Here is a 27,184-nt window from a genome sequence, read left to right as displayed (position 1 = left end):
TGGGAAAGTTGCATCTGGAATAACAAACTGCCCCTGCCCCCAATTTGTTGAAAATTTGGCTGAGGCCTTTGCAGATAGAAACTAACCCCTCCCCTTCCTCCAACAACTTACTCATCTGGATAGAGATCTCCCATGACTTTTAGAACCACAAAAAAGCAAAAGAGTCTTCATTCAGTATCATCCAGAACTGGAACCAATATAACATATTCTCCATCAAAGCTTCAATTAGCCCTCATTGTACACTGAAAAATGGAATATCCTCCGCCACAATTCTTCTCACCTTCCCTTATGCAGTATTCCACTACCTCTGAACCTACGCAATATCCTTCTCTGCAGCTAAGCATATCCTGCTCCTAGCCCCTGCCTCATGGGGCTGATCCCTGCGGAAGACCCAAGGATCTGTCCTCTACTGTTTATTTTTAATCCCTACTGGCATTTAATACCCCATTAAAGGAGAAAACATGTGAAAGACATGTCCTTCACTGAAACCTTTGCAAAGCATTCCATGTGATATGGCCATGACAAAGTTATCCACCTGGATGAAGGCCACTTAAACTGTGGCCCTATGCTAGCTAGACCCAGTTTCTTATCATGTTCTGAAACATGTCGCTGAAATCAATGGCTGTTTCAACATTAATTCCATTTAGATTCTTCTCAACATCACCTTTTCTCAGTAGTTCAGATAGAACTTCACTGTGCAACATAGTTTTTATTTCTGCAACCCCACCCCCTTCCCCCCGGCCTTAATTTCTGCTAGTGACTGTCTTCCAATTGCCTTATCCTCTTGTTTACACAGCATTCCACTCTTCTGTCTCATGTTGGTCACTCCATTTGTTACCTTCCTAGTCGACTCTACCTCAATCAACAGAACCTTTCTCATCACTACTTTTTCATGTACTCTGAGTTCTCTCCTTTCCATTTGTAATATCTCTTTTTCTCTCTCAATATTGCTCCTCACTAACAATAACCTGCCCCTGCACACAAACACACACACACTTTACAAGGTTTCTCCTAACACTTCCCCTGTCCTCTTCTTCCTCCTCGCTCCACACCCTCTAAATTTCCTCATTGTCAGCCCTAGAAACGATCTCTTCCTGCCCAGTCAGGCAGTAGTGCCAGTAGCAAGCAGAGCTCTGCAAATGTATGTGAAAAAGTTGAGTGTCAAACAATGAAAAGTCCACAACGGAATAATAGCAATATGGTGATAAATTGCTGCTCATCACGCAGACGAGGCACTGAGTCACAGATAGACCCAATGAAGAAGACTGCTACATATTTAAGATTTCTGAAATAGAAAACACACACACACACACACACACACACACACACACACACACACTGAGCACAATCTGGTGGGGGTGAGGGCAAGTGGGGTGGGGGTCAGGAGGTGGTGTCAGACAAGGAGAGGGGAAGGGGAAGAGAACTGTGTAAGCGTGGAGGCAGATACTGTGCTGCCACCAGTGGAAGCATGGAAGCATACAGGGATGTGATGGGGAGAGGGTCTGGGTGAGAGGGGTGGAAGGGGGGAAGGACAAAGCAGAGAAGATAAGTAGAGAAAGGGGGAGAAAGTAAGAAGCTAGACACTGTAGGTAGTCAAAACCCTGGCAGAGAACGTGATACAGTTTCTCCAGTCCTAGATGGTGCTGAGTCACAAAAGGAGTTTTCCTTTGTGACAAGACAGTGGGAATGTGATAGATGTGTGTGGAGGTGTGCATGGAGGTAATAGGTAACTGGAGAGAGACACAGCATGGGAAATTTGTTTTCGGACAAGGTTAGGAGGGTAAATTTGGACTGTGAATGACTCTGTGAGACCCTCGGCATATTTGTAGAGGTACTGCTCATCACTACAGATGTGATAAACTTGGTGCCTAGGCTGGATGGAAGGAATAGGTGGCAGCTACCAAAGTGGAGGTATTATTGGTGGTTGGTAGGTTTGATATGGACAGAGGTACTGATGTAGTCACACCTGAGATGGTAGTCAACATCGAGGCAGGTGGCTTGTAGGGTTGAGAAGGATCAGGTGATGCAAATAGGGGAGAAGGTGTTGAGCTTCTGAATGAATGTGGATAGGGTGCCCTCACCATCGGTCGAAATCATGAAGAAATCGTCAATGAATCTGAACCAGACAAGGAGTTTGGGATTGTGGGTTATTAGCAAGGTTTCCTCTAGATGGATCAGGAATAGGTTGGCATAAGATGGTGCTATGCTGGCTCCCATTGCTGTACCATGGATTTGTTTGTAGGCGATACCTTCAAGGGAGAAGTACTTGTGGGTGATGATATAGTTAGTCATGGTTACTAGGAAGGGATTTGTAAGTCTGAGGTCAGTTTGGTGTTGGGAAAGGCAGTGTTCAATAGTAGCAAGGCCATGAGGAAAATTTTAAAAAGTTGAGAGAGTGTTTCTTAACCTGATGGAACACTTTTCCCAAACAAAAATTAAGGCATTGCCACATCTACATACCTCTCTAATGCTGAGTGCACCTTCTCCTTTTCAATTAGTGATATGCATACATATATTCTATCCCGCATTTTCCATCAATGTATGTAAACACATTTCATTACCTTAAATTGTTCATGCTGCAGTACCATCTCCATAACATAAATTTCTTTTAGCATATTCTTAGGTATTGTGTTACAGAAAGATAAGCACACGTGTAGAAATCCACTATCACACACTTACTTCTTCCTCATTAGCTGGCGTGACGCGTGATGAACTCTCATCTTGCAAACTAAGTCTGAGAGCTGCTTGTAACTCTGTATCGTCAGTACTCAGACTGCGTTCAATTTCTATTGGTATATGTGTCACTCTTGGTGGATTACTGTCAGTCAGACTCAGCCTCACAGCTCTCTGTAGGTCCTGGTCCTCTTCAGAATCTTGAGCACTTACAGGAACAACTTTGCGCACAATTGTGGCAAGCAGGCGAGGCTTCTCGTGCTGTACAGCAGGGGCAAGGTGCAACAAATTGTCAGCTTCTGACTCGGGAAGATCCCCAAACACAACAAAAATAGAATAACCTACAGAAAAAATGAAACCATTTTGTCATACTACACTGACAAATTTTTAAAAAATTGCTTATATAACCACATGAATTTAAAAGAAGAAATAGTCTACCTTCTTGCTGCAGCTGTGCTAGGAACATGGCTAAATATGTGTCACTAATCAGTTCAGGTCCACTAAGTAATGAGTTCAAATTGAACCACTGCTGGCCCAATCGGCGAATTGTAAACCAGTGGTCACGATAGTTGCAAATGAATGCATTCATTTCACTATAAACAAAAATATCATGTGAAAGGTTCAGTAACCTTTAGACATTGAGAAAACTGCTCATAAAGATACCAAAAATTAATATCTTCTTTTACATTAATTACAACTTTTCCAAATTTATATTAGAGTCAAATAGAATTGCTAAAGGGTGACAAGTACAGGTAGTTACTACCAAAATCAGGAAATGCAAGAATGGGAATTTATGCTTGTGATATTTAAATGTTAAAATTTCACTTCCAAAATAATGAGTTGAAAGGAAACCACAGAAAAGCTTGCCCACATCCATTCACAATTCTGGAATTTAATTATTATTTGCATGTGCCACAGATCATAATTGACATCTCTTCAAATGATTTGGAATGAGCCAATTTTACACATACTTTCTCAAGGAAAATATAAATGTTGACATTTTGGATGACTGTCTTGAGTTACACTACCACCTGCCCTTTTTTCATATAAGCATTTCTATATTATTACACAATAAGATATTCTTCTGTGGTATTGAACTTATGAAGACGTTTGTGTTTGTAGTTCATTTTAATAAGTTCTTTACGCCACTGAGTAAATGATGAAACATATGTATGGCTTTTCATGCCATGCTAAGGCTGAATGAAGGATCATGTCACTTCTTTTATGAATGGTTCTATTGTTTTCGAACCAAAATTAATTGCCAACAGCATATGGGTGCAAATATACTGTTGCCAACAGACCCAACTGTTTAAAGCGCTCTTTACAAGAGGTTGCAGAGTGGATTTCACATATTATCCTACCGCATGCTTCTGTTTAACAAACACTTCTTTTCTCAGTGACAAGTTACATCAGAATACGATACTATGCGACACATGTGAATGGAAATAGGGAACACCAACTTTCTTCATTTTCATCTCCAAAATCTGATATCTGCAATGTAAAGCATAGACACTTAACAAGTATTAACATGCAACTTCCTGTTGAAGTAGTTATCAATGTAAACTTCTAAAAATATTATGACAAGGATAGGAAAAAGAAAACTGGCGTTCTACGGATCGGAGCGTGGAATGTCAGATCCCTTAATCGGGCAGGTAGGTTAGAAAATTTAAAAAGGGAAATGGATAGGTTAAAGTTAGATATTGTGGGAATTAGTGAAGTTCGGTGGCAGGAGGAACAAGACTTTTGGTCAGGTGACTACAGGGTTATAAACACAAAGTCAAATAGGGGTAATGCAGGAGTAGGTTTAATAATGAATAGGAAAATAGGAACGTGGGTAAGCTACTACAAACAGCTTAGTGAACGCATTATTGTGGCCAAGATAGATACGAAGCCCACACTTACTACAGTAGTACAAGTTTATATGCCAACTAGCTCTGCAGATGACGAAGAAATTGAAGAAATGTATGATGAAATAAAAGAAATTATTCAGATAGTGAAGGGAGACGAAAATTTAATAGTCATGGGTGACTGGAATTCGAGTGTAGGAAAAGGGAGAGAAGGAAACGTAGTAGGTGAATATGGACTGGGGATAAGAAATGAAAGAGGAAGCCACCTGATAGAATTTTGCACAGAGCACAACTTAATCATAGCTAACACTTGGTTTAAGAATCATGATAGAAGGTTGTATATATGGAAGAACCCTGGAGATACTAAAAGGTATCAGATAGATTATATAATGGTAAGACAGAGATTTAGGAACCAGGTTTTAAATTGTAAGACATTTCCAGGGGCAGATGTGGACTCTGACCACAATCTATTGGTTATGACCTGTAGATTAAAACTGAAGAAACTGCAAAAAGGTGGGAATTTAAGGAGATGGGACCTGGATAAACTGAAAGAACCAGAGGTTGTACAGAGTTTCAGGGAGAGCATAAGGGAACAATTGAAAGGAATGGTGGAAAGAAATACAGTAGAAGAAGAATGGGTAGCTCTGAGGGATGAAGTAGTGAAGGCAGCAGACGATCAAGTAGGTAAAAAGAAGAGGGTTAGTAGAAATCCTTGGGTAACAGAAGAAATATTGAATTTAATTGATGAAAGGAGAAAATATAAAAATGCAGTAAATGAAGCAGGCAAAAAGGAATACAAACGTCTCAAAAATGAGATCGACAGGAAGTGCAAAATGGCTAAGCAGGGATGGCTAGAGGACAAATGTAAGGATGTAGAGGCTTATCTCACTAGGGGTAAGATAGATACTGCCTACAGGAAAATTAAAGAGACCTTTGGAGATAAGAGAACCACATGTATGAACATCAAGAGCTCAGATGGAAACCCAGTTCTAAGCAAAGAAGGGAAAGCAGAAAGGTGGAAGGAGTATATAGAGAGTCTATACAAGGGCGATGCACTTGAGGACAATATTATGGAAATGGAAGAGGATGTAGATGAAGATGAAATGGGAGATATAATACTGCGTGAAGAGTTTGACAGAGCACTGAAGGACCTGAGTCGAAACAAGGCCCCCGGAGTAGACAACATTCCATTGGAACTACTGACGGCCTTGGGAGAGCCAGTTCTGACAAAACTCTACCATCTGGTGAGCAAGATGTATGAAACAGGCGAAATACCCTCAGACTTCAAGAAGAATATAATAATTCCAATCCCAAAGAAAGCAGGTGTTGACAGATGTGAAAATTACCGAACAATCAGTTTAATAAGCCACAGCTGCAAAGTACTAACACGAATTCTTTACAGACGAATGGAAAAACTAGTAGAAGCCGACCTCGGGGAAGATCAGTTTGGATTCCGTAGAAATACTGGAACACGTGAGGCAATACTGACCTTACGACTTATCTTAGAAGAAAGATTAAGGAAAGGCAAACCTACGTTTCTAGCATTTGTAGACTTAGAGAAAGCTTTTGACAATGTTGACTGGAATACTCTCTTTCAAATTCTAAAGGTGGCAGGGGTAAAATACAGGGAGCGAAAGGCTATTTACAACTTGTACAGAAACCAGATGGCAGTTATAAGAGTTGAGGGACATGAAAGGGAAGTAGTGGTTGGGAAGGGAGTAAGACAGGGTTGTAGCCTCTCCCCGATGTTATTCAATTTGTACATTGAGCAAGCAGTAAAGGAAGCAAAAGAAAAATTTGGAGTAGGTATTAAAATCCATGGAGAAGAAATAAAAACTTTGAGGTTCGCCGATGACATTGTAATTCTGTCAGAGACAGCAAAGGACTTGGAAGAGCAGTTGAACGGAATGGATGGTGTCTTGAAGGGAGGATATAAGATGAACATCAACAAAAGCAAAACGAGGATAATGGAATGTAGTCGAATTAAGTCGGGTGATGCTGAGGGTATTAGATTAGGAAATGAGACACTTAAAGTAGTAAAGGAGTTTTGCTATTTGGGGAGCAAAATAACTGATGATGGACGAAGTAGAGAGGATATAAAATGTAGACTGGCAATGGCAAGGAAAGCGCTTCTGAAGAAGAGAAATTTGTTAACATCGAGTATAGATTTAAGTGTCAGGAAGTTATTTCTGAAAGTATTTGTATGGAGTGTAGCCATGTATGGAAGTGAAACATGGACGGTAAATAGTTTGGACAAGAAGAGAATAGAAGCTTTTGAAATGTGGTGCTACAGAAGAATGCTGAAGATTAGATGGGTAGATCACATAACTAATGAGGAAGTATTGAATAGGATTGGGGAGAAGAGAAGTTTGTGGCACAACTTGACCAGAAGAAGGGATCGGTTGGTAGGACATGTTCTGAGGCATCAAGGGATCACCAATTTAGTATTTTAGGAAAGGTGTATTATAGATCTTGTATATATGATGTTTTCTACTATCTTTGAGAAGGAGGTATGATGCGAGACTGGTTGGTAATTATATATGTCTTGCTACCTTTTGTATAATGGAGCCTGACTAAAGTATTTCAGCCTGCTTTGAAATATATCCTATGATAGTGTTGTACTGCCTATGAGACTGAGTACATTGCATATATGGAAACAGGATTTCAGTAATTTAGAAAAGATACTATCAAGTATGTGAGAGTTTTTACTTTTAAGGCACTGAACAATATTCTTAATTTTCTGGCAGAACACAGTACAGTCAACTGGTGTCAAAAACAGCCATTTTCGTAACAAAATCGCAGAAGTTTTTTCTGAACAGTTCTGTATGTTTTTTGGGGTGCTGAATTGGAATTTAATGTTTACTCAAAATTTTTGCACTTTTTCAGTTTTTCACTTGTTATCTCGGAAAGTATGCACTTTTCAAAGTTGACTACTCTGTACAAAATTAAAGTAGACAAAATTTCCCACAAAATATACTAATTAGGTTGATTTTCTCACACGCATAATTGGTGCCAAAGCACACTGAAAAACAGCGACTTTTTGGCCCATCTGCAAAAACATAAAAAATGCCCATTCCACCCAACACAACTCAGAAAATATACACTACTGGCCATTAAAATTGCTACACCACATAGATGACGTGCTTGTTGTTGTTGTTGTTGTTGTTGTTGTGGTCTTCAGTCCTGAGACTGGTTTGATGCAGCTCTCCATGCTACTCTATCCTGTGCAAGCTTTTTCATCTCCCAGTACCTACTGCAACCTACATCCTTCTGAATCTGCTTAGTGTATTCATCTCTTGGTCTCCCTCTACGATTTTTACCCTCCACGCTGCCCTCCAATACTAAATTGGTGATCCCTTGATGCCTCAGAACATGTCCTACCAACCGATCCCTTCTTCTGGTCAAGTTGTGCCACAAACTTCTCTTCTCCCCAATCCTATTCAATACTTCCTCATTAGTTATGTGATCTACATTCCATTATCCTTGTTTTGATGACGTGCTACAGATGCAAAATTTAACCGACAGGAAGAAGATGCTGTGATATGCAAATGATTAGGTTTTAAGAGCATTCACACAACGTTGGCACCGGTGGCGACACATACAATGTGCTGACATGAGGAAAGTTTCCAACCGATTTCTCATACACAAACAGCAGTTGACCAGCATTGCCTGGTGAAATGTCGTTGTGATGCCTTGTGTGAGGAGGAGAAATGTGTACCATCATGTTTCCGACTGTGATAAGGGTCGGATTGTAGCTTATCACGATTGCGGCACTGCTGCTCGCGTTGGACGAGATCCAATGATTGTTAGCAGAATATGGAATCGGTGGGTTCAGGTGGATAATACGGAACGCCGTGCTGGATCTCAACGGCCTCGTATCACTAGCAGTCGAGATGACAGGCATCTTATCCACAAGGCAGTAACAGATCGTGCAGCCAAGTCTCGATCCCTGAGTCAACAGATTGGGCCTTTTGCAAGACAACAACCATCTGCACAAACAGTTTGACGACATTTGCAGCAGCATGAGCTATCAGCTCAGAGACCATAGCTGCGGTTACCCTTGATGCTGCATCACAGACAGGAGCACCTGCGATGGTGTACTCAACGACGAACCTGGGTGCACGAATGGCAAAATGTCATTTTTTCAAATGAATCCAGGTTCTGTTTACAGCATCATGATGGTCGCATCCGTGTTTGGTGACATCGCGGTGAATGCACATTGGGTGCGTGTATTCGTCATCGCCATACTGGCGTATCACCCAGCGTGATGGTATGGGGTGCCATTGGTTACACGTCTCGGTCACCTCTTGTTCGCATTGACGGCACTTTGACAGTGGACGTTACATTTCAGATGTGTTATGACCCATGGCTCTACCCTTCATTCGATCCCTGCGAAACCCTAAATTTCAACAGGATAATGCACGACCACATGTTGCAGGTCCTGTACGGGCCTTTCTGGATACAGAAAATGTTCGACTGCTGCCCTGGCCAGCACATTCTCCAGATCTCTCACCAATTGAAAACGTCTGGTCAATGGTGGCCGAGCACCTGGCTCGTCACAATGCGCCAGTCACTACTCTTGACGAACTGTGGTATTGTGTTGAAGCTGCATGGGCAGCTGTACCTGTACGCGCCATCCCAGGTGTATCAAGGTCGTTATTATGGCCAAAGGTGGTTGTTCTGGGTACTGATTTCTCAGGATCTATGCACCAAAATTGCATGAAAATGTAATCACATGTCAGTTCTAGTACAAAATATTTGTCCAATGAATACCCACTGATCATCTGCATTTCTTCTTGGTGTAGCAATTTTAATGACCAGTAGTGTACACACCAGCAATGAAAACAATTATACCACCTGAAAGTGCATTAAATTACCTACAAGAGATGTCTGTAATATTCAGTTTTCTTGTAAGTAAAAAGGGAACAAAGCAAAAATGATGAAAAATACCTCCTGAGCCCTCCCACCTGCCTATCTCTCATCAGTACTATACTTTCAGGTGTATTTTCCTTGAAAAGAGCTTTTTTGAATTAATTGGTGGGAAAGAGCATTTGATAAAAATGTAGAGAAATTATATTTACTATGTATTAGGTACATAATACTGAATAGAAAGGTGAATATGAAATCTGTCTGTAGTAATATACATGTGTCATGAAACAAGTGAATGTCGAGCACACGACTGAGTCATCAGTTCGAGTAGGTTCTCCATCTGGAAAAGAAAGATGGCATTTAATGACAGAATATGGATACGAAAATTGTAAGTTGTACAGTGAACTATCAAGTATGAACAAATACTTGTACTGATGTCAACTGCACAGTTTTTTTACTCATCTCTGCTTGCTTGCTGGTGGTGGTCCAGACAATGTTTATTGGATACTAGCAGATCCAGGTGAAGGGTTTTGGGCAATGGAAGACCTAGGCAAACTATCAGAAAGGTCCAGGCTGAACAGGGTTGCTGTTCTCCAACTGAATAAATTGTAATTGAATGATTACTACTATGACAGAGAAAAATTGAATGGTATAGGTGCATAATGCTACAAAATATTACATGAATTAATACCTTCTGCCATCTCAGCTACTTCAGACAATGGTACGCAAATGACTCATCCAAGAGATTGCCATATTCTATATCAAAATAGTCCTTAATATTGAAGCACAACCCTTCAAATTGCTGGCACAGTTTCATGCACAACAGTCCTGCTTGCCTACACCTACCAACCTTGGCAATCTGTCTTAAATTTGCAAGATATAAGCTGAAGAAGCCTCTCAGGAGCCATGGTTTTCAATGTGGTAATGGGAGCCAACCCATTTTTTGTCAAATGCCACACCCACTGCTCTGGATCCATATAGTACAGTATCCGGCAAATTTATGACTCATATCAATTACATATGAAATAAGTACAATCAAAATGTGGAATTTTTGTTCGATGAGGATTCAGACAGATGGAAGACTATCAATTCCCTGGATCGCTTTAGGAGGTCAACAAAACGGCAGTTCGTGGAGATACAATTTAGCTCCACCATGACACCAACAAGTATCTAATGGAAAAAACAAGGATGGACTAATTGCCATGCTGATGACCATGCAGATGACAAAATGCGGTTAAAGTGGAATCACTTCCCTGAAGTTAACTGATGACGCATACACTCTCGTAGTGCGTATGGTACAATCCTTGGCTTTGGCTCACAAGAATTAACAACTGTGGGGGAAGATATTGACCTTCTTGCCATAATTATTGATCTTCAAACTTCCACAATGTATATTTCTCCAAGCCAGGCAGATATGTCTCCCAGTTCTTCTGATATCCGGGAAGTGGTGTGGAGAAGATTGTTGCCAAGTACATGCGCTTCCTCTACACAATAAGTGGTTGTGACTATGCCCACATTACTCAATCACAAAAAAGTAAAATTTCTCATGTCCCTCTCAAAAACATCCCACTTTTGAATTTTAAATTGCTACATTCACTGATCCTTCAGCCCATCCAAAGAAAGTATCAGCTGCAGGTGAGAAATTACTGATAGCTTTTTATGATGGTATGCTGCACTCCGCAACACTCAACTAGCCAAGGTTTGAAGACTATGTGACATTGGCCTACAATGCATACATCCAACTGATGCTGCAGCTCAACAATACACCAAGATGTGTGGGTGTAGGTGAGCAGGACTGGTCCACCTGAAACTGTGCCAACAATGTTAAGGGTCATACTCTAACATCAACGACAGTTTTTATGTAGAAGATGGAGACGACCTGGACGAGCTCCTTGCAGTACCACTATCTGAAGCAGCTGAGAGAACAAAAAATATTAATTCAAGCAATATTTTGCAGTGTTATGCATCTTTACTGGTCAATTTTTCTCTATCATAACACTGATCAATCAATTACAACTTATTTAGTTGAAGAACAGCAACTCACTGTTCAGCATGGATCTCTCACAGCCCTTGACACTTTGTGTGGATCTTCAATCCTCCAAAACACTTCAACTGGACCTCCTAGTGGCCAAGAAACACTGCCCAGGCCACCAACAGCTAAATGGAAATAAGTATAAACTGTGCACAACACCAGTACAGGTCTTTTTCATACACTGATAGTTCCCAGTACAACTTAGCTGTCTTGCATACTCATATTCTATCACTAAATGCCTGCTTTCTTTTCCAAATGAAGAACTTACTCCAAGTGCTGAACCTATCACATACACATTAATACTTACAGATTTCATACACCAAAAGTATAGCACCAATGTGTGTGTGTGTGTGTGTGTGTGTGTGTGTGTGTGTGTGTGTGTGGGCGCGCATGTGCGCGCCTTTGGTCATATTGATTTACTTCAAGAGTTATACTGTGAGCCTGAAATTGAGAAATTGTTTATGAATGGATATATAATTATGAAGTAAAGCTGTCATCAGCCCAAACATTGGTCTGAATGCCACATTGCTTACTAGGCACAACTCAGTTGGAGATGGTAAGCCATTGCATTCTTCTGACCTTTCAACTGACTTATCAAGCCAGTTATAGAGAGACCTACAGTTTAATATTGATTCCCAAATGTGTAGTAATCAGAGGTGAAAGAAGTGATAAGTAACAGATAAAAATACCAGGATTGAGGGAGGTGACTGAACCCAACACTTCTGACTCCATAGTTTGGCACTCTGGATGGGTAATACCTGTTTGAGAAAAGCAGTTTCAATGAGCAGCTGTCAGCAGTTTCAATGAGCAGCTGTCAGCAACATTACAATTTCTGGCAACAACAAAAAGTTCTTAAGATTTAAAATTTTTGACAGTAATGTCAAAGCACGCACTATGGAAAATACAATTACACACAACACTCATTATTATTGATTTATTACCCATTTTTAAGAATATACTTGAGATTAATGTCATCATCTGCAAAATTGTATACACAGTTCTGAAGACGGATTTCATGATTACAAGTAAAGTACCTCACATTGAATTGATCTCATTAGATTGCTGAACTCTCTGTGTTACACAGTCTGCAACGATATTTTATAAAAGTATGTTCCCTGTTTGGCACAGGATCTACAGCTCCCATTTTCTCTATTAAGGAATTATAAGAAGTTGCCTTCTTATATTGGCTTCTGTACTTCTTCACCCTTCCTTTCCACAAACTTTTGCGGTTCTACATATTCCAATAAATTCAGCAATGAACACTCATAACACTGAAAGCATAGCAACCACTAAAATTTTCTGATTCACTGAGCACAAAAAGCCAAGAAACATTAAATTTATCACACATGTGAGTAACAAATGTTCTGCGCCAGATTTGCAGTTGTTTATGGCCCACAGTCAATAATTTGTCACTGTAGATGTGATTTGTGCCCCCAAATTTTGGCAAATTTGACCAAACTTTGCTATAATTTGTCTGTGCAGATGTTAGTTAGTTTGTTGCATGTTCCATTGATCAATCGCCTGATACTGTAGCCGTTATGAAGTGGAATGTGTCAAGTGCACAAGAAATGCATATATGAAACAAAATTTTTTAATAGATTAATATTTCTATTATTTATCGCATTCTCTTAAATGGCACAACATGTAGACACTGTATTCATAGATTTATTTATTCCTATTCAAGAATTCATCTATGGTATAGAAGGAGATGTCAAGGAGATATGATTTCAATTTATTTTTGAAGCTATTACTGCTGTCTGTTAGACATTTTATTTCATCTGGTAATTTGTCAAATTTTTTTATAGCAGCACATTTTTACCCCTTTCTGTGCCAAAGATAGGTTGAGTGAAGGATAGTGTAAGTTTTTCTTTTTTCTGGTATTATAATCATGAATGTCACAGTTGTTTTAAACTGGTCCATGTTGTTGAGAACAAATTTCATTAGTGAGTAAATGTACTGTGAGGCTGTTGTAAGAATTCTCAATCTTTTAAAAAGATGCCTTCAAGATGTGTGACTATGAACCCGAAACATTATTCTAACCACTTTCTCTTGGAGCAGTGAATACTTTTTGTCTAAGTGTTGAGTTACCGCAAAATATTATTCCGTATGACATCAGAGAGAGAAAGTATGCAAAGTATGTTAGCTTACTTATTTCTAATCCTCAAAATTGGCAGTTATTCTGATTGCAAAAGTTGCTGAACCTAGTCACTTTAGAAGATCCAAAATATGAATTTTCCATTTAAGATTCTCATCTGTATGTACATCTAAATACTTAGTATGCTCTACCATGTCTATTGACTTCTGTTGATGTGTGATATTTATTGAAGGAACTGCACTTTTTGCAGCAGAAAATTGGATGTACTGTGTTTTTTTAAAGTTTAAAGGAAGCCCATTGGCAGAAAACCTATTAATGACTTTTCGAAAGACCTTATTTGTATCGTTCTCAATTGGAGTTCCTTTTACTGGATTAATAATTATGCTTGTATCATCAGCAAACAGTGTCAGTTCAGCTTCTTGTTTCAGATAAGAAGGGAGGTCGTTCACATATATCAAGAACAGAAGGGGACCCATGATTGAACCCTGTGAAACACCTAATGTAATTTCACCCCAGTTAGATGCAGTGGCAAACTTATTTAAATCACTTTACCCATATAAAGAAACTTTTTGTTTCTTGTTCTGTACATATGATTTAAACCACTTGTATGCTATTCCATTTATACCACAGAATTGTAATTTCTGTAATAATGTCATGGTCCACAAAATCAAATGCTTTGGACAAGTCACAGAAAATTCCTACTGGTGACATTTTACTATTTACAGACTGTGGAAACTGTATATTGCTGTCTCAATGGAACAGCATTTTTGAAATCCGAACTGTGATTTACTAAGTATCCCATTACTGTTAAGATGGCTAACCACTGCAGTACATTACTTTCTCGAAGATTTTTGAAAATGCTGTAAGCAAGGATACTGTCCGATAATTATTGACATCCCTGGTGTCCCCCTTTTTGTAGAGAGGCCTGACAATGGCATATTTTAACATGTATTTTCGCAGACAGGCTGGGAAAATACCTTGAGTTAGTGATGCATTACATATGTGACTCAGAACATCAGCTGTAACTGCTCCACATTGTTTTAATATCTTATTAGAGGGGTCATCTACTTCAATAGAACATTTATTTCTCAAATATTTCATAATTTTGCTTATTTCTCAAGAGGTTGTTAGGTGAAAATTTGACTAAAATTTTTCAAAACTGCCTCTTCTATGTGCTGCCTGGCTTTTTCTTTTGAACTATTCTCACCCTTTTTTTCTTCTACACTTAATAAATGGTTGTTAAATACTTTAGCTACTTGTGTACTGTTGGTTAGAATGGTCTCATTCTCTTTAATAGTAATACTACCTACACCAGTGGTCACTTTTCCTGTCTCCCTTTTAACAACATTCCATACTGATTTGATTTTACTGCTGGAGTTGTTAATTTCTTCTCTAAAATACATATTTCTTGATTTCTTTAGAACTTTTCTCAGTGTGTTACAATAAATTTTATAGTGTAAAACCACATCTGGATCTTTACTAATACTTGCTGTCTCATACAGTTTTCTTTTTCTTTCTTATGACACTTTAATACCTGTAGTAATCTAAGGTTTCTTTGAAAAGTGTGTGGTGTTACAGTTAGTAACTTTCTTTGGGAAACAATGCTCAAAAAGAGATATAAATTTATCAAGAAATATGTTGCATCTATCATACGCATTTGACTCATTATATACATCCAACCAATTAACATTTCTTAAACTTTCTCTGAAGTGCTCTATAGACACTGGGTTGAGCAACCTTACACTTTTACTTATTGGTTTCTGAACTGTACACCCTGTTAGATTTTGTAAGTTAATCAGTTGTGTATCATGGTCTGACAATTCATTTACCACAGGGAAAGCATGCGTTTGTTTTACATTCTCTTTCTGTACAAATGCATTATGTATTAGTGCGCTACTGTTTTGAGCTATATGTGTAGGGAAATTGACAACTGATTCTAAGTTATACGTTGTTAATATCACTTCTAGTTCATTTTTTCTAGCAGAATTACTTAGAAAGTTTACAATGAAATCACCACAGATTAATAAGGTCTTTTTTGTCTGATAGACAGCATAATAGGGTGTCAAACTTTTTATTAATAACTCCCAGTCTCTTAATGGGGACCTGTATGCTGTTGCTAATATCAATACTACATTATCTAGCTGAAGTTCACATCAACAAACCTCAAAGTGCTGATCAACACAAATTTTGCTTACTTCTACAGTTATGTATATATACCCTCATTTTATCAAAATGGCAACTCCTCCTTTATCCATCCTAGATCTGCAAGTGTAAGATGCCAAATTATATCCATTTATACTGACACTATCCATCCCCACAGTTATATGGTGTTCAGACAGACAGAGTATATGAATCTCATTCTTATTTTTGAGATCATCTAAACAAACTAATAGATCATCTACTAAATTTTTTATTCCCCTGATATTTTAATGACGTAAGTTGATGCTGCCCTTAGCTTTGCCCCTATTTACTGTACATGAAGTTTCTTTTATTCTATTTATCTTGATTGTTGTTTGTCTGGATTTTGGCTTTAGCCTAAAAAACCTGTCTGCCTGGACCCATTAACCACAGGGATCACCCCTTGTGTGACAGTGGCCCCCTTACAGTTTCTGCTAATAGAGAAGCTAACTTATTTTTCCGCTTCCTATTCAGGTGCAGGCCATGTGTTGTGTATCCCCACCTACCAATAGCATTAACTGGAACAACACTTATGCAAGATTTGCCGGTGTCTGGAGCATCCTGTTCTGCTCAGTGTTAACATGCCTTACAGCAGTGTTTACCCAGGGCTGATCATGGTGCTGAAAGACCTCCACAAACCCTATGTTTGTGTGCCCAGTTTCTGCTCCTATTTTATCCAGGTCACTCCTAATACTGTATCTTTTATTCATAGCCAGGCTGTTCCCTGCTCCCCCAACTATAATTATCTTATCTTCCTTCTCAAAGTCCCTGCATAGCTGACCTAAGTTTTCTGTCACCTGCCTAAGGCTAGCACTTGGTTTCACAAAACTTGTTTAACCAAGCTGAATGAAAATGTTAGAAACAAAGACTAGATTTTGTAAAATGCAAACACAGGTAGCCCAAAGATGAAAATGAAAAATATTCATATCAGGAAGACATTACAAAGAAATGGTTTCAGACAGCAAGTGCTTACAACATCCCACTGAACGACATATTACTACATGAAGAGGTACTGAAGACGTCAATTTGTGGGACATTAAGGATATGTCCATGTCTAATGAGTAGACTGAAACTTAAGAAGCAGCATGATGTAGTGTACAAAACTGTATGAGGTGAAAAAAATGGTGAAAAAGTAGTAACTGTTAGTAAATGGCAGAGTGAAAGGTTAAAAATTACACAGTACTATGCACCAAAGGACAGCTTTAACATCAATGACCCTAGTCCTTTGTTCCTTAGCCTTCAAAATAAAGACACCTGGCTTGAATGGCAAAAATTGAAACTGAGGAAAACACAGTAGAGGTTACACCACAGGAAAATTGGTACCAATGTTGACGAGTCTGAAAAGTTATGCTGTTTGTTACTGACAATTAAAAACCGAACATGTTGCAGCCTTGATGCAAAAATCGGAGCCCCCAAGAGGAAAATTCTCCTATTTGTAGATTGCTGTCCTGCACATCCTAAAAAAAGCAAACTAACACAATATGCAGCTAGAATTCTTGTGATCAAATAGCAAAAGCAAGTTGTAGCATTTGAATTTATACATTATTCATATTTTGAAGACGTTACATAAAAATGATTGTGCAGATGGTTTTGAGTTTAAAGAAGGCTGCATCATTTCCAGTCCCCATCAAAGTATCAATTCTAGCTGCTCTGCATTATAAAGAGTCTAACAACTCCAACTGCTTCTGAAAAGCTTAATCCTTCCAAACAGCTCATGGAAAAGGGTCTAACCTACTAGATATGTATAATGAAACTGCTAACTGTGGAAATCTCTCCTTAATTCACGATAGGTAAAAAAGCAGTTGGAACATCCAGTGCAATATTTTTTGTATATGGGTGATAGTGTTGTCACCGTTGAAAGTGTGTCTGCAGAAGATATAGGAAAGTCCCACATTAAGGAAAAAGGTGATAGTGCAGCAATTGAAATTAGTGATAGTGATAATGGTTATGACAGTGGTGTTGTCTGCATTGCAGATGTAAATGCAACAGTTATTAAAAAGAAACTCATTTCTGCTGCAGAAGTACAAATCAAAATTTTCGAATGTGCTAATTAACTAGAATGCCAGATATGGATTGTTTGGTACAAAAAGCAGAAACTATACTTTTGGATGAAAGCTAACACACGAGGGTGCAGGCTGTCCATGATGTACTGTTGTGTTGTCACAGTTCTCTCTCTTACTACCAACCATGACCTGAAGTTATACCCAATGCCTCCTCACACACAATGATACCAGGAGTAAAAGCACTGAGCCTCTCCAAAACATTGGAAGAATGGAAACTCTGAGCAGGTGGCTGCCATACTCACTGACGGTATTTATCTGGGGTAGTGCAGAACCAAGTTTCACTACTAAACACAACGCAACAGTATTCATCAGAAATCCTGGTCATCCATCACTCAAAATGCAGCCATTTGAGTTGTGATATTTGCAGTAACGTACACATGGGATGGGTAATTCCTTTGTCTGGTTGCTGTTGGTCTCAATGGTATAGGCCAACACAGAATGTTGCTGAGAGTCCATTACATGTTCTCAGATGGCAGGGGCAGATGTGAAGGAGTTATGATGCGATGTGATGTGATTTGTGCACAACACCTTGATCCTGGTGGTGATCAGACATGGCTGACCAGAACGTCGACAACATTCCCACCCAGACCAACATTAAGCCAATGTCATTTCAGAATGTTCCATAGATCTGGATACTGCACAATTTGACCATACAACCACATGGACACCCACTAAGAGGCTCCTTTCGATCTCTGTAAGGTGCTGATAATGCCGTCTCAAACTAGTATGCGGCATCTCTGTGTCCTACACAGTGACCAACATTAACACTGTTCACAGCCCATACTCCACAAGGCTGGTAAACAATATTAAACACGAACAACATTAATGCACTCTACTGGCTGTTATACCCATTACAGATAGATGCAGTTCTAATGATTTACATACCTGCTGATGGTAGATACATGTATGAAGCTACTTTGACATCCAACTGTATCTTCTGGAGCTTCACCTACTTTGTCAAGCAGTGTATTTAATATGAAGTGAAGTTATAGTGTTATAAGAATAGGAAACCAGCCACCATAAGAAATAAATAAATAAAATGCAAACATTTCAGTGCCTGCTTTAAGGATCAACAAGGTTGTGTCAATTTAGTTACAAGATTTTCTTACTCCACAAAATTGACCAATAGCAACAGCTTTATCACACAAGTTGAAGAGACTGAAATATCCACCCCACATCACATTCCTGAAGCCATTTCCAACACAATATTACAAATACAAAACTTACACAATTCTTCCTTGGCTCATTCCTTTCTCTATTGGTCCTAACAGCGGATTTCGGGGTTACTTCATTTTGTTACTTTTCCTGATATTTTACAGTAGCTTAAATTGCTGAACTTACTACTTTCGTAGATGCTACCTAGAGCACGCTTCCTCTGGGACACATTCAAAGCACATTATACACTCCTGGAAATGGAAAAAAGAACACATTGACACCGGTGTGTCAGACCCACCATACTTGCTCCGGACACTGTGAGAGGGCTGTACAAGCAATGATCACACGCACGGCACAGCGGACACACCAGGAACCGCGGTGTTGGCCGTCGAATGGCGCTAGCTGCGCAGCATTTGTGCACCGCCGCCGTCAGTGTCAGCCAGTTTGCCGTGGCATATGGAGCTCCATCGCAGTCTTTAACACTGGTAGCATGCCGCGACAGCGTGGACGTGAACCGTATGTGCAGTTGACGGACTTTGAGCGAGGGCGTATAGTGGGCATGCGGGAGGCCGGGTGGACGTACCGCCGAATTGCTCAACACGTGGGGCGTGAGGTCTCCACAGTACATCGATGTTGTCGCCAGTGGTCGGCGGAAGGTGCACGTGCCCGTCGACCTGGGACCGGACCGCAGCGACGCACGGATGCACGCCAAGACCGTAGGATCCCACGCAGTGCCGTAGGGGACCGCACCGCCACTTCCCAGCAAATTAGGGACACTGTTGCTCCTGGGGTATCGGCGAGGACCATTCGCAACCGTCTCCATGAAGTTGGGCTACGGTCCCGCACACCGTTAGGCCGTCTTCCGCTCACGCCCCAACATCGTGCAGCCCGCCTCCAGTGGTGTCGCGACAGGCGTGAATGGAGGGACGAATGGAGACGTGTCGTCTTCAGCGATGAGAGTCGCTTCTGCCTTGGTGCCAATGATGGTCGTATGCGTGTTTGGCGCCGTGCAGGTGAGCGCCACAATCAGGACTGCATACGACCGAGGCACACAGGGCCAACACCCGGCATCATGGTGTGGGGAGCGATCTCCTACACTGGCCGTACACCACTGGTGATCGTCGAGGGGACACTGAATAGTGCACGGTACATCCAAACCGTCATCGAACCCATCGTTCTACCATTCCTAGACCGGCAAGGGAACTTGCTGTTCCAACAGGACAATGCACGTCCGCATGTATCCCGTGCCACCCAACGTGCTCTAGAAGGTGTAAGTCAACTACCCTGGCCAGCAAGATCTCCGGATCTGTCCCCCATTGAGCATGTTTGGGACTGGATGAAGCATCGTCTCACGCGGTCTGCACGTCCAGCACGAACGCTGGGCCAACTGAGGCGCCAGGTGGAAATGGCATGGCGAGCCGTTCCACAGGACTACATCCAGCATCTCTACGATCGTCTCCATGGGAGAATAGCAGCCTGCATTGCTGCGAAAGGTGGATATACACTGTACTAGTGCCGACATTGTGCATGCTCTGTTGCCTGTGTCTATGTGCCTGTGGTTCTGTCAGTGTGATCATGTGATGTATCTGACCCCAGGAATGTGTCAATAAAGTTTCCCCTTCCTGGGACAATGAATTCACGGTGTTCTTATTTCAATTTCCAGGAGTGTATATTATGATAATAATAGCACAGGCTGTTTTCACAGATTACAGCACATTCACAAAACTGTTATAATTTTTCTCAGTATTCATTTTTCTGTATCGTAACAGATAAATTGTAGACTACATTTGATTAATTTTTTAAGTTTCCTTATGTCAGTCTGATGGTGACCCTCATCATCACCCTAATGAAAGTATTAGCACTAGTTTTCATTTTGTATTTCTATTACTTTCAATGTCTGATATTTACCTGAAATACACTGATGAGCCAAAACATTATGACCACCTCCTTAATAGCTTGTATGTGCATCTTTGGAATGGAATACATCACTGATTCTGTATATCAGGGATCCGACAGTGTGTTGGTAGGTTTGTGGAGGTATGTGGCACCTCCTGAATAGCTTGTTTGTCCATCTTTGGAATGGAAGACATAACTGATACTGTGTATCAGGGATCAGACAGTTTGTTGGTAGGTTTGTGTAGGGTATGTGGCACACACAGGTCAAGCAAATCGCGTAAGTAATGAGCCACTGATATGCATACATGGAGATGGTGCCCGATAGTGTCCAAGATGGGTACCACAGGATTTACATCAGGCGAATTTGGTCACCACAGACATCAATACGAGTTCAAATCACTGTAGCACGGTTCTGACTCCAAGATATGGACAATTATACAGCCAAAAAGATGACACTGCCATATGGCAAGACATCAAGCATGAAGAGATGCAGGTGGTTCGCCACTGTCAGTATGTCTTTGGTTACTAACACAGGTCCCATGCAAGTGCAGGAGAATGTCTTCCACAGCATAATACTGCCCAGTCTGCATCCATGGCACACTGCACATTTTGAGCTGCCATTCTCCTCAATGATGGCATTTGTGGAGATGACCATCGATATAGAGTAGTGAAGGTGCGATTCAACCGAAGAGCCAACACGTTTCCACTGATCGATGTTCAAATCCTGGTGGTCCCATGCCCACTGAAATCTTAACTGACGATGTTGGGTCAACATATGAACACCTACAAGGGGAGTTCGCCAATCGGTACACGCCGATTTCGCCCAAACTGTGTGTGTAGAAAGAGTTGTGTGTCCACATCACGTGCCTTAAATATTTCACGTGAGTGGGTCTTAGGAAAGGAGAAAATGCTCTCTGAAGTTTTTCCAATAGCACTATACACCTTATTCAGCACACTGTTCATGGCTAAAGCCGTAGTGTAATGGTCAAGCGCATTGCTTACCAAACGGACGACCTGAAATCAATCCCAGCTTCTTCCCAACTTTTTTTCTGTTTTTTTTCCTCATTGTTATTTTACTTCGTTTCTTCAGATTGTTTAACTACTTACCGTAGAATTTAAATACATTCAAACTTTCGAATCAAACATAAAACAATTATATCGTAAATGACATACAAAACGGTTAAAAAATAAAATATTTTTCTTATTACGTATATGACGCTAACAGACATTAACGTTCCATGCTTCTAATACTTGGGCAAAATCCTTCAAGAAAAATATTCAATAAGGCAGCGAAAAATAATGAGATTCGTCAGCAAAAATGGTGTCGCAACTTTGGACGAAACAGTGGCAGCAGCAGAGAAGTTTCGTATGCAGATGAGACATTTAATGCCACATTTCAACATCGACTACATAATTAACACCGACCAGACCGGCTGCCAGTATGAGTCAACGTACAACAGGTCTCTGGATGTCAAAGGTGCAAAGACTGTTATGGTGAAGAAGCTCAATCTATCGAAGACCACCCACTTTTACGCAGTACAGTACAGTTTAAATGCTTCAGGGAAACTTCTACCACTCATGTTTTTATGTTTGCAACAGCCTGCGAATAAATTTGGTCCTTGGGTTGCCGCCAATGTCAAAAAATTAGAAGATGATTACGAAAATGTTGTCATTATATGTTCCATATCAGGGAAACTAACAGAAGAGCTTTATGCAACATTCTTGGAAACAACATTGAAGCCATACGTCGCAGACAATAAATTTCTTCTATTGCTGGATTCTTGAAGTGGTCAAACAGATTTAACATTGTATGATGAGACATTTACGAATGAGCTAGGCGAGGCAATGTGTAACATGAAGGTCATTCCACCAAAATGTACACCGCTGGTTCAACCGTGTCATTTATATTTCTATTGCCAAGTCAGAATTCTAATTAAAAGACTACAAACTGCCCCTGAATTGCTCTGACACTGGTTCAACCGTGTGATTTATATTTCTATTGCCAAGTCAAAATTCTAATTAGAAGACTACAAAGTGCCCCTGAATTGCTCCGACAACTGCGAGAAATATCATCAAGAGAAGATGGAATTAAAATACATTTGATCATGCAGCATTAATTCAGTGTTCATGTGTTCACCCCTATGATCCAGTACGCTTAGTTTGCATCCAAAGTGATAGTGGACAAACCGTTGTTTCAAAACTTGAATGAAGTGTCCTTTCCAATGACGCATGTTTCGGCCAAATGTAACTGCTCAAACAATGCGTGGTGTGAAACATACCGTATTTACTCGAATCTAAGCCGCACTCGAATCTAAGCCGCACCTGAAAAATGAGACTCGAAATAAAGGAAAAAAAAAATTTCCCGAATCTAAGCCGCACCTGAAATTTGAGACTCGACATTCAAGGGGAGAGAAAAGTTTTAGGCCGCACCTCCAAATCGAAACAAAGTTGGTCCATTGTAATATGAGACACAATTTAGGTCGAATGAAAGACGATACAGCTACAGTAGTTTGGTTCGAGTCGTAAGCTTAGCAGTTAAGCTTTACCAGGTAGCCATTGCTACGCATCAGGCGCTCCGTCCGTATTTATACGGGTACCCTTCCTTTTTCACGTGCTTCGTCTGGTTTGAATCGATTGCTTATTTTGCTTTGATCTGATATGTGTCGTTTTCTTTGTTATAGGTGTTTACGTCACTCTAAGCTGAAAATGCATTACTGTACCGTGTCATGCATTGTTTGTCGCATTTTGATAGTGCGTGTTTACGGCCTGTCGCCGGTCGCGGCATGACTGGCTTTTGTGCCCGCTACCGCCACTTAAAAAAAAGAAGAGAAATCGTCGCATTAGCGAAACATTGGCAAGAGACTGCTATTTGTTGTTACTTACACTGCTGCTTTCTTTGATAATGATCAACAAGAACCAAATAATAGACTGCGTATGATAGAACATGTTCTGAACGAGTGTTTAGCGAAAATTTTTCTCCGTTTGAAAATCTTTGCGGCCGCTTCTTTAGTACATCAAATTCTGCACAGAAATTAGTCATCTTACATTTAAAATCTAGTCAGTTGCCGTGCTTCATTTCTGACTGTATAACTATTAGGCATAAGAATAATACGAATATAAACATGACACGATACGTATATTCTTCCGCGTTTGCTGTTGTCTCACTCTAGTTTCATAGTTTATTAGGCAGACAGGATTTCAATGAGATAGCAGCAAACACGAAAGAATACATGGCAAAATGTTTATATTCGTATTATTCTTATGGTGAAGAGAATACTGCATGTGATTCACATTTCATCAGGTTCCTATTAACCATCTAACCATCTCTTCTCACAGGTAGGAATAAAACTCGGAACGTAGAGTTGGCCATATTGACAAACATCCCTAACAGTCTTGCCAGTCGGATTTTCGTAGTACATTGAAATTCTGCTACATTCGAAGATGAACAATACGGAATTTGTATTTACTTCGTTGGATAATGTATGAAAATGCAGTGGTCGAAATTCGGGCGGAGAAAAAAAAAAAAAGCTCGTCTTCTAACTTTTTTTTTTAATTTATTTACTGATGCAGAGGTTTTGGCGCCAGTATTTATCTTTGTGCCCACAAAGCATACTTGTGTAGCGCTACATATATTCGACGGCAGAAGTTAGTTGTGGCGGCACCTATCAACATTTTTCAGAACTTCCGCTTGCTTTGCACTCGATTCTAAGCCGCAGGCGGTTTTTTGGATTACAAAAACCGGAAAAAAAGTGCGGCTTAGATTCGAGTAAATACGGTACATGTTTCACATGTTTCTATGATCAATGTAACCATAAAAATTGCAAACCTTCTACTGTGATAATAAATAAAAAGTAGTGCATGGAATCACAAGAACCTTTGGAAACTTTATTTTCATTAACACTTTCACCTAATTATATAAATATACTACTTGAATTTGTTTAATTTCTACAGTAAATAGTTGAACAATCGGAAGTTGGTTGGTTGGTTGGTTGGTTGTTTGAGGTTAAAGGGACCAAACGGCAAGGTCATCAGTCCCTTGTTTCAAATAGACTCCATTCTGCTAACGGGACATCTCAGAAAAGTCAGAACAATAAAACGGAAAAACGTAAAAAGGCAGCACGTTGTCATTTGCAAAAACAAATGAGGGAAGTCGGCAAGAGAACGAACCCAAAACTATGCTGAAGCAGCATAGGCAAGACCACCTGTGACTTAAAAGATACTGCTATAATGCAGAAAGTACGTATGGGAATAGAAAAACTAACCAAGCCTTAAAAAGAAGGGGTAAAAACAGAGTAAAAGGGGAAGAAAAGAGAATTCCGGTCTAGGAGGTGAATCGGGAATCTCTGAACACTGCCTACAGTGGCAGACACCCAAACACTCACCGCCCTGCCCCAACACCAGAGAAAGATTAAAAACTTTAAAACTGAGAATAAAAACCACTCTCCCGGAGGAAACCGAGAACCAGAGAGACCATCCAGGAATCGTCAGCCAACATCAAAGGTAAAGTGTGGGGGAGTCTGTACTTAGCACGCAGAGCCAAAAGAAGGGGGCATTCAACCAAAATGTGGGCCACTGACTGGAAGGCTCCACAACCACATAGCGGGGGTGGCTCGTCACGCAAAAGAAAACCATGGGTCAGCCTGGTATGGCCAATCCGGAGACGACACAGTGTGGTCGAGTCCTTGCGGGAGAGGCGAAAGTAAGAACGCCATGGGCCTGGTGTCACCTTAATTGCACGAAGTTTATTAGACAGTGGAGTAGCCTCCCAAGAATTGGCCCATGACTGTGCGAAGTGGGATTTGATGTGAAGCCGTAAATCCGCTGCAGGAGGGGTTACAGAAAACGGGGGGTAAGTAACTGCTCCCCCAGCCAAACGATCAGCAAGCTCATTACCCGGGATACCCACATGGCCTGGGACCCATAGGAAGTCAATAGAACAAGCAGCATGGTGAAGATCAGCGAGATGGTCATGGATGGCAGAGACCAAGGGATGGCGCGAAAAACACCGGTCAATAGCAAGAAGGCCACTCATCGAGTCCGTACATAACAAAACGCGGTTGTGTTGGGATTGTTTAATAAAGGTAAGGGCCCGGGAAATTGCCATCAATTCCGCAGTAAACACCCCACATGTAGGAGGCAGCAGATGATTTTCCGTTCCAACAAAGGACGTGAAGGCATACCCAACATGATCAGCAGATTCAGAGCCATCAGTGTAAAAAACAACAGCATCCCGAAACTCCCATAAAATTTGGCGGAAAAAGGAACGGAACACCACCGGGGGGATGAAATCTTTCGGACCGCGGCGGAGATCCATTCGAATTCGAGGCCAAGGAACTAACCAAGGAGGGGTGGAGGGAAGGGAGCGAGGAAGACAGGACAAAGAAGGAAGCTGAAAATCACGGTAAAGAGACGCAAGGCGCAGTCCAACCGGTAAACCCGCCCGAGGGCGGGAGTCGGGTGGGCGACGTCCATGGTCTGGGAACAGGATAGAATAGGAAGGATGAGTGGGAGAAGAACGGATAGTGAGGGCATAAGACACCAGAAGCAGGGACTGCCGAACAGAAAGGGGGGGGGGGGGGGGGATCCCAGCTTCAAGCAGGAGACTATCAACAGGGCTAGTAGGGAACGCACCGGTGGCCAAACGGATACCACGATGGTGGGCTGGATCCAGCACGTGCAGTGTGGAAGGAGCAGCTGAACCATAAACTTGACAACCGTAGTCCAAACGTGACAGATCTAGAGCACGATAAAGACGGAGGAGGAGGGAACGGTCCGCACCCCAAGAGGAGTGGGCAAGGAAGCGAAGGACATTGAGTTTACGGAAACATCCTACCTTCAGGAGTCTGATATGGGGTAGCCAAGTGAGCTTGTTGTCGAAAAGAAGACCCAGGAAACGAAACTGTGGAACCACAGGCAATCTTTGTGCAGCGAGATAGAGCTCTGGATCAGGGTGGACCGTAGTACGGCGACAGAAGTGGACCACCCGCGATTTTAAAGGAGAGAATTGAAACCCGTGTGAGGGTCCATGCAGAGGCACGCCGTATAGCCGCCTGGAGCTGCCGTTCTGCAGATGGCATCGAGGAGGAACTAACCCAAATGCAGAAATCATCCACATACAGGGCAGGGGTGACCAAGGGACCGACAGAGGCCACAAGTCCATCGATAGCAATGAGGAAAAGAAGGACACTCAAGACAGAACCCTGTGGGATGCCCGTCTCCTGGGTCCGTGAAGAACTAAAAGCAGTACCAACTCGAACTCTGAATGACCGATGGATCAGGAACTGGCAGATAAAAATCGGGAGTGGGCCCCGAAGACCCCACTGATGAAGGGTTAGTAAGATGTGATGGCGCCAGGCCGTGTCATAGGCCTTGCGAA

The 27,184-nt window shown here is 41.1% G+C and overlaps 1 protein-coding gene across 2 annotated transcripts in view; it reads right to left on the bottom strand.

Annotated features, from left to right (window-relative positions):
• Positions 1-27,184, bottom strand: part of LOC124795485 (ataxin-3-like) — a 139,100-nt gene that overhangs the window by 36,131 nt on the left and 75,785 nt on the right. For both annotated transcript variants that reach the window (XM_047259530.1, XM_047259531.1), the window contains exons 4-5: positions 3,112-3,266; positions 2,680-3,014 (exon numbers count right to left, since the gene is read on the bottom strand). In XM_047259530.1, the coding sequence (XP_047115486.1) occupies positions 2,680-3,014; positions 3,112-3,266 (490 nt within the window). The remainder of the gene's footprint in view (positions 1-2,679; positions 3,015-3,111; positions 3,267-27,184) is intronic.

Source organism: Schistocerca piceifrons, chromosome 4 (genome assembly GCF_021461385.2).
Source record: "Schistocerca piceifrons isolate TAMUIC-IGC-003096 chromosome 4, iqSchPice1.1, whole genome shotgun sequence".
In the NCBI taxonomy this organism is placed as follows: domain Eukaryota; kingdom Metazoa; phylum Arthropoda; class Insecta; order Orthoptera; family Acrididae; genus Schistocerca; species Schistocerca piceifrons.
The sequence above is the reverse complement of the archived record's forward strand: the minus strand, read 5'-3'. Positions and strand labels throughout refer to the sequence as shown.